Source organism: Corylus avellana, chromosome 4 (genome assembly GCF_965113065.1).
Source record: "Corylus avellana chromosome 4, dhCorAvel1.hap1.2, whole genome shotgun sequence".
NCBI lineage: Eukaryota > Viridiplantae > Streptophyta > Magnoliopsida > Fagales > Betulaceae > Corylus > Corylus avellana.
Window position 1 is genome coordinate 2,827,050 of NC_142493.1, and position 21,220 is coordinate 2,848,269.

The 21,220-nt window shown below is 32.4% G+C and overlaps 2 protein-coding genes across 2 annotated transcripts; one reads left to right on the forward strand and one right to left on the reverse strand.

The window, feature by feature from the left end:
* Window positions 1-103: 103 nt before the first annotated feature.
* Window positions 104-5,624, reverse strand: LOC132176984 (rust resistance kinase Lr10-like). Its single transcript, XM_088515785.1, has 2 exons — window positions 4,798-5,624; window positions 104-1,416 (listed from the first exon to the last, which is right to left on the reverse strand). The coding sequence occupies exons 1-2, from the start codon at window positions 5,567-5,569 to the stop codon at window positions 239-241; spliced, it is 1,950 nt and encodes a 649-aa protein (XP_088371911.1). The 5' UTR covers window positions 5,570-5,624; the 3' UTR covers window positions 104-238.
* A 208-nt stretch (window positions 5,625-5,832) lies between these two features.
* Window positions 5,833-8,030, forward strand: LOC132177334 (rust resistance kinase Lr10). Its single transcript, XM_059589603.2, has 3 exons — window positions 5,833-6,591; window positions 6,684-6,710; window positions 6,812-8,030. The coding sequence occupies exons 1-3, from the start codon at window positions 5,886-5,888 to the stop codon at window positions 7,903-7,905; spliced, it is 1,827 nt and encodes a 608-aa protein (XP_059445586.2). The 5' UTR covers window positions 5,833-5,885; the 3' UTR covers window positions 7,906-8,030.
* Window positions 8,031-21,220: the final 13,190 nt, after the last annotated feature.

A 21,220-nucleotide genomic window follows, 5' to 3' on the forward strand; every position in this document is an offset into this window, starting at 1 on the left:
TTGCATACCCACCAAGAAAAAAATGACAAGGATTATCTCTCTAAGTGACAAAGGGTTGGTCTAATCTAATATGCCAAATCAACAATGCAAAGTAAAAGTAATGGATAATGAAGGATGAGCAAGTAGAATTTGAACATAAGAAATGTTATAATATTTATTACAACACATAAATACCAAGCATCTTTGTGCTGCCAAACATACATGAGAAAACTAATTATTTAGTAGACTAGCATATCAATCAATTTGCATTAAACAAATGAGTGGATTGACTTGATTCATCTGATTGCATTGACGAGGAAGTTTCATTCGAATTTTCTCCAGCATCCATTATGGGTCTCTCTAGTGACGATAGAGAAGGCTTGGGAGGCATTTGTAAGTATTCAAGTTCTCCTTCAAGCATTTTTAGGACATTGTTCATTGAAGGACGATCGCTAGGCTTCATCTGTATGCACCATAGTGCCACTATGATCACCTTCTTAATCATTTTCTTTTCCTCCTCTATGGCATCTTCAATTTCTATATCCTTTCCGTCGTGCAATTGGTCATAGATCCAAGTAGGTAAGTAAATTTGGCTTGAATGCTCTGCAAATGCATTTAAGTTCTTTCTTCTACCTGCCATTTCCATTAATAACATTCCAAAACTATAAACATCTGCTTTGTAGGAGACGCCTCCAATGTTTCTGTAGAATAACTCAGGGGCTATATATCCTAATGTCCCTCTTGCTGCAGTCAAAGAAACAATGCTGTTATCTATTGGATACAGTTTTGCAAGGCCAAAGTCAGAAACCTTAGGAGTAAAATTCTCATCAAGAAGAATGTTGTGAGGCTTGATATCAAAATGCAAAATTTGCATGTCACATCCTCGATGTAAATATTCAATCCCACGAGCAATTCCAATAGCAATATCAAATATTTTCTTGTAGCTTAGGACAACACTTTCTTCTGGTGAAAAAATGTACTTATTCAAAGACCCTTTAGGCATGAATTCATATATAAGAGCCCGCTTTGACCCTTGAATGGAAAAACCAATAAGCTGCACTACATTAACATGGTGAATTCTTCCAATGGTTGCAACTTCATTTATAAAGTCTTGTCCAATAGCTTTGGATTTACCCAACATCTTTATAGCTACAAGACGGCCACTTCGAAGCGTTCCTTTATATACAGTGCCATAACCTCCTTCACCTAATTTGACCCTAAAATTTTTGGTCATCTTCTTAATTTCTGGGTAAGAGTACCTTATTGGCATGAGATTGTTGTGGGTTTGCAAAAATTCTTCAATAGCATCATACATAGATAAATGCCTTCTACGCCATTTGTATATCAAAAACGCAATCAGACATGACGTCCCTAATACTGTTATTGCGGCACGAAAGAATAGTCCTGGGCAGGAACATCCAAGTAATTGGAAGAAAAGAAATTAGTTTATTGTTTTATTGGTGTCAACACCACTATTTTTAGTTGATAAAAATTATTTAAATAATCTCCTTCCTAAATCCTTATAATTAAGCTAGCATGGTATTTGTTGTCTTTTTCCTGTAAATTTCATAATAATATTTTCATCAAGTAGCACGTCTTATTATAATATTTTCATAATAATAAGCTAGCATGGATTTTCTTAACGATAAAATTTAAGCTACAACAAACTATTTTCATGTTTCACATTGTAAGGAATAATTAAAAAAATTCGAAGAAGATCATATATAGGAGACAAACAAATTCTTACCAATGAACGGTACATCTCCAATATCTAAACCTGCAACTGATAGAAAAAAAAATTTAACTAATTAGTAATTAATCAAAAACTTAAATAATTTTTCCTTGGCCATATGCGGCTGAACAAGAAACTTAAATTTTATTCAGTAGTGGAAGTTTATTTGTGAAGAAATTTTACATTTTTCCTTCTCATACTCCTCATTGTTTAAAGCATATAATGTCGAATAATAATCTTAATTTTAATAACATTTATTTGAGTCTTTCATTTCATATTCTTATATGTTAGCAACTTGAAGATTGTGTCTTTTAGTTTTTCAACAATTATTTTACATAGGAGTACTTACATGGGAGTTATATGAGAAGTTATTGTGAAAAAGTTAGAATGGCCATTTGTATCAAATACCCATGTAAGCAAGTTATTTTTATCAAGTTGAATAAAGTTGAATATTCCTCTTCCGATCCTATTTTGTATTCACTCTTAGTGAGTGTTGTTTCCAATTTCAACATATAAGTTAGAAATCAACCCATTCCCACACTTAATTATCTTAATTAATATCACATATACCAAAAATAGTAGAAAACAATAGATCTAATCATTTAAGTTATATTCTAACAAGTTATGCACTAAAGTTTAATCCTTATTTGGGAACAGTACTCATCCACACCTGATTTTTTTTTTTTTTCTCGTTTGAAAAAAGAAAAAGAAAAGGTACTCATCCAAATCTATTCCATTATACTATTCTATATTTATCACTCAAACAAATTTTTTGAGAGAGAAGCCTCACCGTAGGAGAATACGGAGCTTATTACAGTACCTGCAGATTTGAGAAAGAAAACAATAACATCAGCTTTTGCGTGCAAATGTGGAATCATAAGTTAATAACCATTGGGACATTAATATGGTGTTGATCAGAATCAGTTATAAGAGAAACGGTTTAAAACAAAAAAAAAACAAAACTAGAAAGATTTACTGGAAAATACAACAAACCTTATGTGAGAGTGAGAAATTAATCTAAAGATTTAAGAAAGAACATAAATTTGTAAAAGGAAATTAATTAATGGTCAACATGTATGATATTTAATTAGAAATTGATAAGTAGCTAGTATTATTTCTTTTTTCTCAGAACTGTTAATCTTGCAATCAATGTACGATATCAAAATGCCTTTTTAGGCGTGAAGCTTATGAAAAGTACTGGCTAGTTTTTCTTGCCTTTTCCCTTTTTTATTTTTATTTTTTTTTCAGCTGTCAATTCCTTGGGGCTTGGGCTTTGAGTTTTGAGTGTCACAATCTCTTACAGAAGAAGGATGTTATATAAAATACACATTATGGACTTCCAGCCATATATATATATATCTTTCACCATAATTCCTGGTCAATGCTATGTACGAGTACTTTTTATGAGCAATTCTATATTTATATGCTTTTATTTTTATTTTTGTTTATTTTTATCTCTTGCTTATTTTCTCATAATCAAAGGCATAACTTGGAAACAACCCAAGACCCATCGAATAGACATGATCCCTTCCAGTATGTATCACTACAATTATATATAATTTTATACTACCAATTATATATATAAAGCCTTTATTCAAGTAGAAGTAGAAGTAGTTCAATAAAGAGTTATATTCAAGTAGAAGTAGCATGGATTTTCTTAACGATAAAATTTAAGCTGGAACAAACTATTTTCATGTTTCACATTGTAAGGAATAATCTATTAAAAGAATTCGAAGAAGATAATAGGAGAAAAACAAATTCTTACCAATGAGCCCTGCTCCATAAATTAAAACTTCAACAGCTAGAAAAAAAAAATGAAGTAATTAGTAATTAATCAAAAACTTAAATAATTTCTCCTTGGCCATATGCTGAACAAGAAACTTAAATTTTATTCAGTAGAGGAAGTTTATTTATGAAGAAATTTGACATTTTTCCGTCTCATACTCCTCATTGTTTAAAGCATATAATGTTGAATAATAATCTTAATTTTAATAACATTTATTTGAGTCTTTTCATTTCATATTCTCATATGCTACTAAGTGATTTGAAGAGGTTGTATCTTTTAGTTTTCAACAGTTATTTTACATACGAGTTACATGGGAGTTTTTTTTTTTTTTTTTTGAAGGAAAATCATTCTTATCTCATTAACAGAGGAATCAAGAGCATTAAAACTCTTACAATCACAAAACATAACGTTCTGAAAGATTTTAGCCGAAACTAAAAGATCAAAGTCGTAACTAAAAAATTACACATCAAAGACGCCAAACATCCGCTAACCTATAACTAATCTTCGGTTGGAATAACAGATCATTTGTTATTCCATGGGAGTTATATGAGATGTAAATGAATAAAGTTATTGTGAATAAGTTAGAAGGATCATTTATATCCTGTAAATAGTTATATACTTATATAAGCAAGTTATTTTCATCAAGTTGAATAAAGTTGAATATTTCTCTTCCTATTTTGTATTCAATCTTAATGAGTGTTATTTCCAATTTTCAACCTATAAGTTAGAAATCAACCCATTCCCACACTTAATTATCTTAATTAATATCACATATACCAAAAATAGTAGAAAACAATAGATCTAATCATTTAAGTTATATTCTAACACGTTATCTACTAAAGTTTAGTCATTAATTGTCTGATCATTATTTGGAAACAGTACTCATCCACATCTATTTATATATAAAAAAAAAGGTCTCATCCAAATACTATTCTATACTTATCACGCAACCAACTTTTTTGAGAGAGAAGCCTCACCGAAGTATACGTAGTCGATATATCCTGCAGATTTGAGAAAGAAAATAATAACATCAGCTTTTGCAAACTTGGAATTATAATCATTAATTGGGACATTAATATGGTGTTGATCAGAATCAGGCATAAGAGAAAAGGTTTAAATTAAACAAAAAACAAAACCTGAAAGATTTACCGGAAAATACAACAAATTAACCTTTAGTGAGAGTAAGTGAGAAATAAATCTAAAGATTTAAGAAAGAAAATAAATTTGCAAAAGGAAATTAATTAATGGTCAACATGTACCACATTTAATTAGAAATTGATAAGTAGTTAGTATTATTTCTTTTTTCTCAGCATTCTTAACTCACCTCGATATCGACGTCTGCAATGAACACCATTCGCGTGATCCAAGTGGCAGTACTGTCCTGATCCGCAGCTTTGGTTACACTTAAATTCGAGCCATGAAAGCTCAAAACCATATTCCAATGCGTTGTGGACGTCTGAACAGGCAATATTTCCTGGCCACGATGTCGGAACCATTCGATCTATTTGGCAAGAGTCCTCCACATCCGCTGCATTCGTTCTGCCGACTTTAACATATCTATACATCTTGGAAGAGTTGGAAGAATACTCTCCATTATTGCTGAAGCAAGTTGAAGCCTCCAAATAGAATGGGGAATTCACCGGATTTTCACACATCAAGAAAACCACTGTACCCTCTGATAGTTCGCTAGATCTCCATTGTCGATACGACTCATGCCAGGTATATGGATCCCCATCACTGAAATTCTTTTGGTTTAGAAAATGAAGAGGGAGGGATAGGTGATGAATACCAGAGTCTACCACTCGGATTGTGTAGTTTTCGTAATTGATTTGTTGTACGTAGTATTTTCCGGTATATAAGTCTAACACTGTTTGGTAATTGCTATCACAAGACAGGGTATAATTTGGGAGGCCGCAGTTTTGTGGTTGGTGTTGTAATCGAAAGGGATAGCTTATGTTATGGATATCGCCGCAGGAAGAAGGAGCACAGAGATGACCATCATCAGCACTGCAGCTCTCATAGACAAGTACAATAACAATCAGGGCAGAGAGTCCAGCAGAGAGTCCTGCCATTTTGAGAGAGAGAGAGAGAGAGAGAAGAGTGGAGAGGATTTTTTTTTTTCTTTTCGCTTATAGCTTTCACAGTCAATTTAAAGTTTTTATAAAAATGTAAACGGATGATGTTAAAGTCGTGCAGGGAAATAATGAATGAAGACTACCTTGATAGACCAGCTTTTAATTTTGAGAGTGCTTGACAAGTCTCACTAAGCTCCAAGTCCAGGTGGCATGTGATGTTTGACAAGTCTACTGATCAAATGGAGAAAGCCAAATTAACCACGGAAATGGATATCTTATTTTAGGCTGAGAAAACCATCCAGACCACACGGAGATGATGGGTGTCTGCAGCTTAGAATTAAGGGGAATCTCATATTTCTTTATCTTGTTTCTGGTTTTCGTCGTAAGCCTTGGGGAAGGCCAAAATGGGTGCCATGAATTAATACGGTGTGGAGGCCGTGGCCAAAATTACACCATACGATTTCCCTTCCGACTTGACACCCAGCCAGACCACTGTGGGTATCCTATTCCTGGGTTTACTCTATCATCCACTCACACAAATGACACGGTGCTGCAACTGCCAAATTCTGTGAAATTCTTTGTGGAAAATATTGACTACAAATCTCAGGTAATTGAAGTATACGACCCTGACAATTGCTTTCCCAGACAGCTTCGAGATCTCAGTTTGTCTTCCTCGCCTTTCCTGTTCAAACAACGGTACCAGTATGACTACGCCTTTTTCAATTGTTCCTCAAACGAAACACCTTCCTACCAAGCGATCTCTTGTCTTAGTGGCCCAAGCCACGAAGTTCGTGCCTTCTTTTCGGATTCTGATATCAACAATCTGCCCATAGCATTTTGTAAAAAGATGTATACTCTTCCATCAATTTCACGTGGTCAAGTATTCGGTTATGATAATATTTTGAGATTGAAGTGGGACAGTCCAAAGTGCGGACACTGTGAACGGAAAGGCAAGGGATGTAGATTGAAGAGTAATAGCAATGAATCAGAAACTGAGTGCTTCTCCAGACATTCTAAAGGTATTATATATCTTCATTCCAATCAATTTCCACCTCTCTACTTATCAATGTTTACAATGAGAATCTAATTATGTTAGATCTTTAACATACAGGTGTATTATTGAAGTTGAAGATCACTGGTGAGTCCTCGATCTAATAGCCACTTGAAATTTTTATTAATTATTCCGGAGAAGGAAGTTCTTGATCGATGATCACTTACGAATGTTTAATTAACATGCAGGTATCGTCTTTAGTTCATTTCTATCAATACTAGTCTTTGCTCTCTACCGTATCTACAGCTATGACAAAGCAGAAAAAGAAAATCAAGCTAAGATCAAAACATTTTTGGAGGATTACAAAAATTTCAAGCCCACCAGATTCTCGTATTCTGATATTAAGAGAATTACAAATCAATTTGTCGAAAAACTAGGTGAGGGTGCTTATGGAACAGTCTTCAAAGGAAAGCTTTCAAATGAAGTCCATGTTGCGGTGAAGATGATCATGAACACTTCTAAAGAAAACGGGGAAGAATTCATAAATGAAGTAGGGACAATGGGCAGGATTCATCATGTTAATGTAGTTCGCTTGGTTGGTTTCTGTGCAGATGGATTTCGACGTGCTCTAGTTTATGAGTTCTTACCAAATTATTCACTAGAGAAGTTCATATCTTCAGTGGACACTAAAAATCGTTTCCTTGGTTGGGACAAGCTACAAGATATTGCAATTGGCATAGCAAAAGGTATTGATTATCTTCACCAAGGGTGCGACCAACAAATCCTCCATTTTGATATCAAACCTCATAATGTTTTGCTAGATGAAAATTTCAATCCAAAAATTTCTGATTTTGGTCTTGCCAAGTTGTACTCCAAGGATCAAAGTGCAGTGTCAATGACCACAGCCAGGGGGACCATGGGTTACATCGCACCAGAAGTGTTCTCTAGAAACTTTGGAAATGTTTCTTATAAATCTGATATCTATAGTTTCGGAATTTTATTGCTTGAAGTGGTAGGAGGGAGGAAGAATGTTGACATTACAGCGGAGAAAACTAGTCAAGTAGTTTACTTTCCAGAATGGATCTACAATTTCTTAGAACAAAAAGAAGACCTACGAGTCTTTATTGAGGATGATGGAGATGCTGAAATTGCAAAGAAACTTGCAATTATTGGACTTTGGTGCATCCAATGGCATCCAGCGGATCGTCCTTCCATGAAAGTTGTGATTCAAATGTTAGAAGGAGGGCATGAACTAACTATGCCTCCTAATCCGTTTGCCTCAACAAATCCTACAAGACTGAAGCTAAACCAAGAGTTAGATGTCATCCGAGAACAAGAATAATGATCATGTTGTACTCAAGTATCAGAACTATTAATCTTTCCTCTTTTTTTCTTTAGATGTCGAGTTCTTGGGTTGTGACTTATGAATTGTTATATAATCTGAAAGTGAAAATCTTTTTAGCTTCAGTACTACTACACATGTTTGATGGTCACGATTCCTTGCAAAAGAGGAATGTTCTATAAATTAAGTACACAATGTATTTCTCTCGTTAAATTATTAGTTATTTCAAAATCCTAACATGATAGGAACATGTGAAATATTTTAACATTATCTTTTACGTGTGGGCTCAAACTCTATTTTTAATGTTAAATATTTAATTGAATTTAGACTAAATTACAGAGTCAAGACTCGAACTTAGGACATTTAACTCTTATACCATGTTAAATTACCACTTATCCAAAAACTTGAGTTAATAAGTAGAGGTAAATTCACTTGATTTAAAATTTTAACACTTCTATCAAAAAAAAAAATATATTATACATTATGGTTTGAGGCACTCCCCTAAGTATCCCTTACTACCTAAGTACCTATTTGAATATCATCCTCAATTTTTAATACAGTAGATATGTTTGCAAGTAGAGATAAAGTAGAGATATGGCTCATGTCACAAAAAAAAAAAAAAAAAAAAAAAAAAAAAAAAAAAGAAAGAAAAGAAAAGAAAAAGGTGGAGATAATGCTGCAGATCAAGTCAAAGGAAATATTAAGTATATAACATTCTATCTAATATTCAAAGGGTTTTTAAACATTATCAACAAACTTATCTAAAGATAAATTCTTACGTTTGTAATTTTTATTTTAAAGCCAATTATACATCCGGTAACTTCTATAAATACAAGTATCGACAAAGACCTCATTGAGGCATTAGCCGCATTACTAACAATTATCACCTTTTATTATATTATATCAGAGTTAAAGATCTTTTGTTCGAACCTTGATTTCATCATTCATCCTTAATTTAATTAAAATTTTCTACGTGTTGGGCCTCACTTATTAAAAAGAAAATTCAAGTCCACACGTTAGAGGAGTGTTAAAGTGTTAATTAAATGATTAAATTTACCTATTTCCTATCAGTTTAAGCTTTTTGGACAAGTAATAATTTAACACACCCAATACACACACTAACCTTTTTCTAGTCATTTTACTCTCTCTCTCTCTCGGCTTCAGTTTTGTTAACTTGAGTGTCGAATTGTTTATGACCTCTAGACCGGTGGCCTTCTAACGACCTTCCCTTATTTTTCAGGCGAAACTCCTCCCTGAAAGTGGTTTGAGGTCACTATGATGATCAAGGAAGAATTTTCACACTTATCCCAACAAAGAAAAACACCGGATGGCATGGCATTTTCCTGGGGCCTTCATATGACATTTACTGAAGGCGACTTTTGTGGTACCAATTACCCACTGATCATATGTAGCTATCTCACTCAGCTCCAAAAGAGGAAAAACTTGCCACACGGAAACTGATTTTTCTACTGAAAAGACAAACCCGCGGAAGCGCGTGATGGTTGCTTAGTCAATTATGGAGTCACCGATGGAGTTTCCGAATGAAAACGCAACTGATAATGGAGGAAAGAGACGCATCTTCATTATCTACCAATTTCAATCTAGGCTGCTACGTCCCCAACCACTTCCGTATGAATTTGTTGAGACTTGAAAAACTTAATTATGTCCATGAAAGTTTCAAGGAAAAATCATCTCCAATCTTTAATTCGTTCTAAACAACTTTAATTAAGTATGAAGCCAACTTCAGAGACCGACATTGTCATCATCAAAAACCTCCAATAAAATCAATTTTAAGGGAAAATACAAATTCTGTCTCTATGGTTATACTAATTTACAATAAATCCCTTGTGGTTTAAAAATATTCTGAGAGTTCTGATTTCTATGATATGCAAAAATAACAAATAAGTTTCTATTATCAAATTTTATCTAAAATCTTATGGATTCCGTTAGTGTCACACGTCACATCTAATTATAAAACGACACATGTTTTAGTGATCTTTCTTTAATTTGTTATATTGTTTTATTTTGCATTTATCTTAATAATTAGTGATCTTTCTTTCTTTAATTTGTTATATTGTTTTATTTTAAACTTTTAAATTGTGAGAACTCTTTTTTTTTTTTTTTTCCTTTTCTTTTTCTTTTTCTTTTCTTGTCTTTGCAATTTCATCCTTGTGCTGCATTGAGTTAAAAAATCCAACGGATTCTAAGCGGGCCTGATTGTCCCAATAAATTAACAATTCATGCATAATGTTCAACTCTCTAACAACCTCATATTTCTTGTACATTGAGTTGAAGACTTTCTAATCCTCATAAATCAGGCCCACAATAAGGGCCACAAGGCTACAAATGTATTGGTTTGACACAAACCCTCATTTTAGTAACCAAGCAAGAATTTGTTCATCCTACCTTACCAAATATTTGCATCAACACTAGCTGTGAAAGCAGTAGCCCCAATTCTTGTATCCTTGATTTCATGACAAAGTTCAAAGGCTTCTTTACAATTCAAATTTTTTGCATACCCACCAAGAAAAAAATGACAAGGATTATCTCTCTAAGTGAAAAAGTGTTGCTCTAATCTAATATGCCAAATCAACAATGCAAAGTAAAAGTAATGGATAATGAAGAATAATAGCTCCATATATGCTTTTTCAAACTGAAACTCAATTCGTTAAGCATGAGCAAGTAGAATTTGAACATAAGAATTGTTATAGTAAGGAAGTTATCGTTGGTCAAAGGAACAATTTTTAGTACTACACATAAATATCAAGCATCTTTGTGTTGCCAAACATACATGAGAAAACTAATTACTTAGTACAGTGTCAATGACCACAGCTAGGGGGACCATGGGTTACATCACACTAGAAGTGTTCTCTAGGAACTTTGGAAATGTTTCTTATAAATCCGATATCTATAGTTTCGGAATTTTATTGCTTGAAGTGGTAGGAGATAGGGAGGAAGAATGTTGACATTTATTTTCCAGACTGGATCTACAATTTCTTAGAACAAAAAGAAGACTTACGAGTATTTATTGAGAATGATGAAGATGCTGAAATTGCAAAGAAACTAGCTTGCAATTATTGGACTTTGGTGCATCTAATGGCACGCAGCGGATCGTCTTTCCATAAAAGTTGTAATTCAAATTTTAGAAGGAGGGCATGAACTAACTATGCCTCCTAATCCGTTTGCCTCGACAAGTCCCACAAGACCGAGGCTAGACCAAAAGTTAGTTGCCATCCCAGAACAAGAATAATGATCATGTTGTACTCAAGTATTAGAACTATTATTATTATTATTATTATTATTTATTATTTTTTTTTTTTCAGTTGTGGAGTTCTTGGGTTGTGAATTGTGATATAATCTGAAAGTGATTTTTTTTTTAGTTTCAGTCCACTACGCACATTTGATGGTCACGATTTCTTGCAAAAGAGGACTAATATTATATAATTAGGTACACATAATTTACTTCTCTAATTAAATTATCACTTATTCCAAAAACTTAAGTTGATAAAAAAAAGTAAATTTAATTATTTAACAAATATTTTAACATTCTCATTCAGGTGTGGATTGAAACTACTCCATTTTTAATTGAATTGGGAGTAAATTACATGGTAATGATACCATATTAAATTACTATCTATCTAAAAAACTTAAGCTATAGAAATAAATCAATTTAAGCATCTAATCAATATTTTAACACTTTTATCAAATAATAATAATAATAATAATAATTACACATTATGGATTTGATAATGATATTTTATCTTTCCATTTTAACTTGAAAGTTTGTTAAGAATGTACACATTATGATAAATTTCACCAAAAAGTTTTGATAGAAAAAATAATGCACACGTCAGTCGAAGTTGGACATGCATTGTTATCTTTTCAATGTATTTGATAGAGTGGATAAATTATATATGCTGTGGGGGAATCTTGCGATAGTTTTACCATATCTTAATTAATTCTGGCTAAATCCGAACATATTTTGAGTTTATCCTTCCAATTGTATGATATAATGACATGCTAATGTCCTGCAACGTAAGACTAAGTACTGCATGTTTTTGTTCTCAAGTCAAAAATATAAATAAATAATTTAAAATATAACATATATTTTACTTTTGAGAGTTGCTTGTATGGGGTTGTGGCACAAACTCATCATTTTGTGCCATTCAATGAGAGAGATTAACACCTCAACTTAGTACAACTTAAGAAAAAAAAATAAAAAATAAAAAACAGATCACATCCATATATGTGAGGTGGGATTTTTTTCATTTTTAGTAGATTTGGATGTGATCTAGTATGTACTGTATTTATTTTCTTCATTACAACCACATAGAAGTTATTCTCTTTACTTTTTCACATTAAAACTCCTTTCAAACCTTAAATAAAAAATAACCCCCTAAAACATATTAACAATAATGTACTTTTGTCCTCAAGAAGTAGTTCAATCGGTTAGGAATCATGCCTCATGAAGCGGAGGTACTAGTTCGAATCCTCCCTCCCCCTCTTGTGTGGACATGTCAAAAAAAAAAAATAATATACTTTTAAGGAAAAAGTACACATACTCGCATCAAACTATCACCTAATTGTCAATTCCTCCTCCCCCCACACTACCAATCTGTCACCTATTATATGATTTTCATATAATTTGATAATGTGACAATGAAAATTAGTATTTGTAAAAGTAATAATTAAAAATTAATTTTTTACTATCATATCATCCTAATTATATAGCAATATACTAAATAGCATTACTATTGAATAAACTTCCAAACCCATAGTTATCTTTATTTATCATGGTCTACTTTTGTTGGATTTATTCTTAGTCAAGTCAAGATAAACTTAGGATTTATTTCTCATGAGTCAAGGGTCGTATGGGTAGCTAGGTGTTTGAAAAACTAATTATAACCTAAATAAATATGAAAATGACAACTATTGACAAGCCATCCTCCTCCACATGTTTACGACTTCGTGTAATCCTCACGTACGCTTCATGCATTGATTATCAACTGCAAATTATTGACATCATAGGGCCCAACTGGAATTTAACATGCAATTTCATGGAGAAGACTTGAAGCCTGGATTATTTGGATTTATTTGATTATTATTATTATTATTATTTTGTATTCAATGCAGGGAAGGTGGGATCCTTGGATTTATTGTTGGTCAGTCAGGAAAGTGAATACGTACGTGGACCGAAAGTCCTCACTGCTTTTATTATCACAGCCTCAAATTAATGAGTAAATAAGAGTATTCAATAAAATATAATGACTCTTAGAATTGACCATTTAATGGATAACATAACACATATCTAATTTTTTAAAAAAAAATTAGAAATATTAATCAAGCTAGTTTTCCTTGCCTTTTTTACTTTTATTTTTTAGTTTATTTTGTGGCTGTGATATATTTTGAAAGTATAATTTTTGTTTTTTTTTTATTTGAAAAAATATTTTGATATGATATTTTGAGATGAAACTTTATTATTTTGTGTCAGTATTTTGTGTTGTAAAATTAAATGGATGGTGCAAAAATTGTTATTGATGCTAAATAATATTAATCCAAACAATTAACAATAAGATAAATATAATACAATAAATAAATAAAATAGAGCAAGGAAAAATCTCACAAGGCTATAGAATCACGCAAGAGCGTTGTCCTTAAAGGTTGATTTCGTGCCTCCCGGAGTGTATAACTCGGTGCGATCGGATCTCTTGACACGCAACCTCCCAGGATTAGACTATAGCGTCTACCTTCGTTAAGAACGCACTTTCAAGTAGCGAAGATCAAATGAACAACCCTTTCTCAAGTTGAAGAGGATGAAAAATTGAGTAGCAAATAACTCTAATTTTTCTCTTTGGTAACAAAGAAAAAATTCTGGAGCATGAAAATGAAATCTCACTAAAAGTAATATTTTTTGATGATATATTTTTTGTCAAATGAAGACTTGCTTATATAGACATGGGGAAACTTTTTTCTTTTAAAACACATTATTATGCAATCTATGTATTAAAGAACAAACGGTCATGAGATTAATGTATAAAACCAACGGTCAACATATTTAAGATAAACGGTCAACAAATCATCAAACGGTCAAAAAGGCTTGAAGACAAATGGGTTATAATCTAAGAAAACCAATGGTAAAGAATTAAAGCCAACAGCTAAAAGAATTGTAAATATTGAAGACAAATGCTTTTAACAAAAGAAAACCAACGGGTAAAGGAATTAAAACCAACAGTTAAAAAACTTGTAAAAGGTTTTATTACCCAACGGTCAAAACTCATGAATATATTTTATGTTGAATGGTCAAAAATTAATAGGTAAATAAAATCAATATTTGTAACATTACAACATTTTGTAACAAAGAAATGGAAGAATTTGCACGTACACTTTCTGCCAACAACGAAAAACAATGGATGGAATTTTCCTAAGGCCTACTGATGTCGAAATCCCAGCTCAAAAAGAGAGAAAACTTGGCGCACCGACACTGGATGATTTTTCTACAGAAATGAAATGAAGAAACAAACCCACCCGCGGATGCGTGATAAATGCTCAGTCAATTATGGACCCCATAATGAATTAATTGATTGTAGACTCACTCATCGAGTCTCCTAATGATGTTGGATACAGAATCTTTCAGATAACAAGGAAGAATTTTTTCACACATTCTCCCAATTACAAAAAAAAACACTTGAGATGGAATGGAAATTTCCTGAGGCATTCATATGACATTTAGCTCGATCTTGACTGACTTGTATAAAGCTGCAGCACTACTTTATTATTTTGTCTGTATTTTTGTAACAAAGAAATGGAAGAATTTGCACGTACACTTTCTCCCAACAAAGAAAAACAATGGATGAAATTTTTCTGAGGCCTACTAATGTCGAAATCTCAGCACAAAAAGAGGGAAAACTGAATGATTTTTCCACTGAAATGAATAGTCAATTAATATGGACCCCATAATGAATTAATTGATCATTGTTGACTCACTCACCGAGTCTCCCAATGATGTCAACATTTCTGCCAATGAAAACACAACACATGCATGCATTATGAAGGAAAGAAACGCATGATCATTATCTACCAATTAATTTCAATCTAGGCTGATAGTGCTCTAGCTAGTAGAGAAGAGAATAAATAATCTTTAAAAAGTACAATAATTAAAGTAGAGTTGTACTTTTTCACCAAGTATTTTAACTATTATTCTGGAGAGAGTCACAAATCAAACCCACATGGCTACAAGCTGAAGAAGCAACAAGATAGAACATTATTAGTTCTTGTGTTTTCTTAATTCAGTTTTAAAATGCAGATGCTATTGTTCATGGCTCAAACAATGATATAGAATGCTCAGAATCCAATCTCCACCGTTCATAATGTAGATTCATGTGTTATGAACGTCCCTGCAAAATTTCAGCTCAATCGGACCACAAACGCCCATCGATCGGAGTTGTTGTTGAAGACTGGACAGGCCGGGTTCGGATCGCAATTCCCTGGGTCCGGACCCCATTTCCAGAAACTGTTTTTTGAAGGAGGGGTCCGGACCGCCAGAAGCAGGGTCCGGACCCCATTTCCCGAAAGTTCATTTTATGAGGCCTGTCTGGACCTCAGATTTGCAGGGTCCGGACCTGGCTGACTTATTAGGGTTATTTTCTATTTAAACACGATTTTGCTACATTTATATGTACGTATTTTGGAGAGCAAAATCAGAGAGCTTAGAGAGAGATATTGTTCTAGCTTATTTGAGAAGGGATAAAATACGTGAAGCCAATCGGAGTTCCGGTGAAAGGAAATCTTATAGAAGAATTGTGCCAGATGTTCTGGAAATGGCTACTGTGGTAGAAGTCAAGTGGGTCGCTTGTCGTGTACAAGGAAGAGTAAATTGCAAAGGTTTTGTAATTCTTCTTGTATTCCTTATTCTTCTTATAGTGGATTGATTTCCTGGGTTTGGCTGCTCCGGAGAGGTTTTACATTTAGAGAGTTCTCTAAATGGTTTCCTCTTCGTAACCAAATATCTGTGTTCTTGATTTTCATTACATATCTGTATTTGGTTGATTATTGATTGTTAGGTCAGATCTTATTCCGCTTAATATTTGTGAATCACCTAGACATTTGAATAGGTGTCGTTTTAGAATTTTCAAACATAATCGCATATTTTATGTGTTTTAATTTTATTATTATTTTTTTTTTAAATGGCATGGCTGATCATATATAAAGCCTTTTAAATCACGTCATATGAACATAAGTATGAAAAATAACATTATCGTTTATCTTATTGCTTATTTGGAGCATAGTAAAAAAAAAAAAAAAAAACGAGAGGTGGCGTACGTATATATGGTCACCTGGCATTTGTAACTAAAACCCAAAGAGACCAAAGGAGAGAGAGGAAATGAAAAACATACTTCAAGAAGGAAAATGCTAGAGATGTGTTACGTGCCCACATAAACCGTGCTGGAGAAATAAAAATAAATAATTCGATGAATCTTACACTTCCTTACTTTAAAGTAGTGTCAACAACCATTAACCTCTTTCAAAAAAAAAAAAAAAACAACCATTAACCTCTCTCAACAACATACTAAACATTTGATAAATTAACTCTTCTATAATTTTAGCAACTTTATGGTGTCTTTAAATAGAAACTTACAATAAGATAATATAGAAAATACTCAACTAAATATGTCCAAGTGGCCAACATTTTACGTTTAAATTTACATTACTCACAAGATTGAGAGCCAATGCTATAAATAATCGTAAATTTAAGTTATTTAGTTGACAATAGTTTACATAATAACAACTCAGTGCATCCCAAACAAACCACCATATCAATTAATAGTCACTATTTTATGATCAAGATAAATCATCATTATTGATATTTTATAGTCTTATCAAATGAAATGCTCAATTTCATTACAGACTAAGTATTTTAAGATTATTCTTCCAATTGTATGATATAATAACGACATGCTAATGTGTTGCAACGTTTATGTTCTCAAGTAAAAAATATAAATAAATAATTTAAAATATAACATATATTATACTTTTATATCACATTAAAACTCTTTTCAAACCTTAAATAAAAAAATAATCCCCTAAAACATATTAATGATGATGTACTTTTAAGGGAAAAGTACACATACTCCTATCAAATTATCATCTAATTGTCAATTTCCTCCCCCCCTAAACTACCAAAATAATCTCAATGTACTCCAATAACGGAAACACCCTTCATAAAATTTAGGGTTAAATACTAAATTAGTCCATGGGGTTTCACAACTTTATTTTTTCCCCCTTGGGGTTTCATTTTTATCACAGGAGGTCCCTGTGGTTTTGATAAGTGACCAAATTAGTCCATCCGTTAGTTGACCGTTAGTTGACTGTACGGACTGACACGTGGACCAATCAGACGTCGACACGTGGCACATATATTATTTTTTTTTAATTTTTTTTAATTAAAAAAAAAATGTTTTTTTTTAAAAAAAAAAATTAAAAAAAATATATTAAAAAAAAAAAAAAAAAAAACGAAAAATCGGAAGAAACTGGGGGTGGCTCGGCCACCCCCTTGGCAATTTGGGGGTGGCCGAGCCACCCCCTTGGGTCCGATTTTTCTTTTTTTTTTTTTTTTTAATTTTTTTTAAAAAAAATTTAATATATGTGCCACGTGTTGACGTCTGATTGGTCCACGTGTCAGTTTAACGGTCAACTAACGGTCAATTAACGGATGAACTAATTTGGTCACTTATCAAAACCACAAGGACCTCCTGTGATAAAAATGAAACCCCAGGGGGGGAAAAATAAAGTTGTGAAACCACATGGGGTTTTGGGGTATTTAACCCTAAAATTTAATGGCGCCAACTCCTACATTTCATTGATTATCACTTGCAAATAATTGACATCAATCATGGCCCCATGTAGAATTTAAACAAGGATTTGCATGTAGAGGACTTGAACTTGAAGCGAGGAGTCTTGGTAATGAGATAAGAATAATGATATTTAGTAAATTGTTATATAATTTGATAATATGACAAAAAAAATTAGTACTTGTAAAAATAATAAGCAAAATATGATTTTTTACTACTATATCATCTCAATTATATGACAATATACTAAATATCATAACAATTGAATAAACTTCCAAACCCATAATTACCTTTATTTATCATGGTGATCTACTTTTGTTGGATTTATTCTTAGTCAAGTCAAGAAAAACTTAGTTACATGATAAACTTAGGATTTATTTCTCATGAGTCATGGGTCGAATTGGTAGCTAGCTGTTTGAAAAACTAATTAACCTAAATAAATATCAAAATGACAACTATTGACAAGCCATCCTCCTCCTCCACATGTTTTCGACTTCATATCATCCTCACCTGGCCTGCAAATTATTGACATCGTAGGGCCCAATTGGAATTTAACATGCATTTTCATGGAGAAGACTTGAAGCCTGGATTCTTTGGAAATTTTATTTTTATTTTTTTTTCTATTCAATGCAGGGAAGGTGGGATTATTGGATTTGTTGGTGGTCAGTCAAGAAAGTGAATACGTGCACCGAAAGTCCTGAACGCTTTTATTATCACAGCCTCAAATTAAATGAGTAAATAAGAGTATTCAATAAAATAATTAAAAATATCAAAAACCACTTAACTGTTATAGGTGAAACGTCAATTAAGGTTTGTGGTTAAATCATACGGACTATACCTATATATATTTAATTTTTTTTAAAAAAAACATGGAAAGATGTGGGTTAGCCGGCAACAATTTCTTTTAATAATTTTGGATTATGAAGATTCTGAAAAGAAACTTGTGACTGTTAGACGACTTTGGTGCATCCAACAGCACTCAATGGATCATCCATCCATAAAAATTGTGATTCAAATGTTGGAAGTAGGGCATAAATTAACTATGGCTCTTAATCCGTTTGCCTCAACAAGTCCCACAAGACTGAGTTAAACCAAAAGTTAGATGCCCTCTTGGAACAAGAATAATGGTCAGTACTCAAGAATTAGAACTATATTAACCTTTCCTTTTTTCTTTTTATTTTTTTATTTGTTCTTTCAGTACTTGTCGAGTTCTTGGGCTGTGAATTGTTGATTTCATGACCATTTTAACTTGAAATTTTGTTAAGTATGTTCTCCAAAGTCCACATTATGATCAATTCCAATATTTATGAAAAGTTTTGATAGAAAAAAAAAAAAAAAAAAAAAATAGTGCACACGTCAGTCGAAGTTGGACATGTTGGGATTTAGCCAGAATTAATTAAAATGTGGTAAAACTATTGCAAGATTCTTGAATAAACTTTCAAATAATATAACAATCTACTAGATGGGAATAAACTTTCAAACCCTTATTAATTGCCTTTATTTATCATGCAATTTTCATGGAGAAGACTGGCTAGAAGCGTGGACTCTTTGGATTGAGATAAACTTCCTAACTTTCTTGGATTTATTGTTGATCAGTCAAGAAAGTGGATACGTGCAGTACCAAACACGATAACAAGGAAGAATTTTTTCACACTTTCTCCCAATTACAAAGAAAAACACTCGAGATGGAATGGAAATTTCCTGAGGCATTCATATGACATTTAGCTCGATCTTGACTGACTTGTATAAAGCTGCAGCACTACTTTATTATTTTGTCTGTATTTTGTAACAAAGAAATGAAAGAATTTGCACGTACACTTCCTCCCAACAAAGAAAAACAATGGATGGAATTTTCTTGAGGCCCACTGATGTCAAAATCTCAGCTCAAAAAGAGGGAAAACTGGGCACACCGACACTGGATGATTTTTCTACTGAAATGAAATGAATAGACAAACCCGCGGAAGCGTGATGAATGCTCAGTCAATTATGGACCCCATAATGAATTAATTGATTGTAGACTCACTCATCGAGTCTCCTAATAATGTTGGATTCAGAATCTTTTTGATTTTTTTAAAATATGAGATTTTTATATTTTAAAATTCGAAACCTTTTATTTTATTTAATGATTTAAATAGATGTATAAATTTGTTTTATCGAGATAAATAAATTTGATATATTGAAAATTAACGTTAATTAGTTCAGTAACACATAAATTTTTGTATTTATTTAAACATAATAATAAATAAATTGCTACTATCAAATTCTATCTAAAATCATTATAAATTTCGTTAGTGTGGTACAACAAATATAATTATAAAACCGCACATGTTTTAGTGTTCTAATATTTCTTTTCTTTTGTTATATTGTTTTATTCTCCATTTATCTCGATAAGTAGACCGATTATATAAAGCCTTTATTCAAGTAGAAGTAGTTCAATAAAGAGTTATATTCAATTTTAAACTTTTAAAATGTGGGAACTCTTTTGTGAGAGATTCTATTGTTCCTGTTCTTGGCTTGTCTTTCCAATTTCATCCTTGTGAAGCTGTGCTACGTCACTAGCTCAGCAGCCTTTTGAGTTGAGAAATTCAATGGATTCAAAACGGGCCCAATTGGCCCAATAAATCAACAATTCATACATAATGTTCCAGTTTTGGAATGAAACTACCTCATATTCCTTGTACATTTAGTTGAAGACTTTCTAGGCCCTTAGAAAGTATGCCCACATGGGCCACATGGCTACAAATGCTTTGGTTTGACACAAACCCTGATTTTAGTAACAGCCAAGAATTTGCTCACGCTGCCCTACCAAATATTTGCACCAACACTAAATTGTGAAAGCAGTAGGCCCAATTTTTGTATCCTTTGATTTCATGAAACTTCAGATTTTTTTTTTGCATACCCATTAAGAATCTTGTTGTAATAAACCAAAATCTTGTTGTATTATGGACCCCATAATGAATTAATTCATTGTTGACTCGAGTCTCCGAATGATGTCAACCTTTCTTCCGATGAAAACGCAACACATAATGAAGAAAACAGTCATATGAATTTGTTGAAACTTGAAAAACTATGTCTTTGTAAGTTTCAAAGAAAAATCATCTCCAATCTTTCATTTGTCATCATCAAAAACCTTCGATAAAATCAATTTAATGGAAAAATGCAAAGTACTGTGATTATTCTAATTTACAATAAATTTCTTGTGATTTAAAAATATTCCGAGAGCTCCGATCCCTATGGTATGCAAAAATAACAAATATCTTTCAACTATTAAATTCCGTTTAAAATCACTATCAAGTTCCGTCTAAAATTTTGACAGATTTTGTTTTAGTATTCTAATCTTGATTTTGTTATATATTGTTTTGTTCTGCATTTATCTCAATAAGTAGGCCAATTATATAAAGCCATGTACTCTTTTTTTCTTTTCTTTTTTCTTCCTCTTGTGCTACATTGAGTTAAAAAAATTCAAA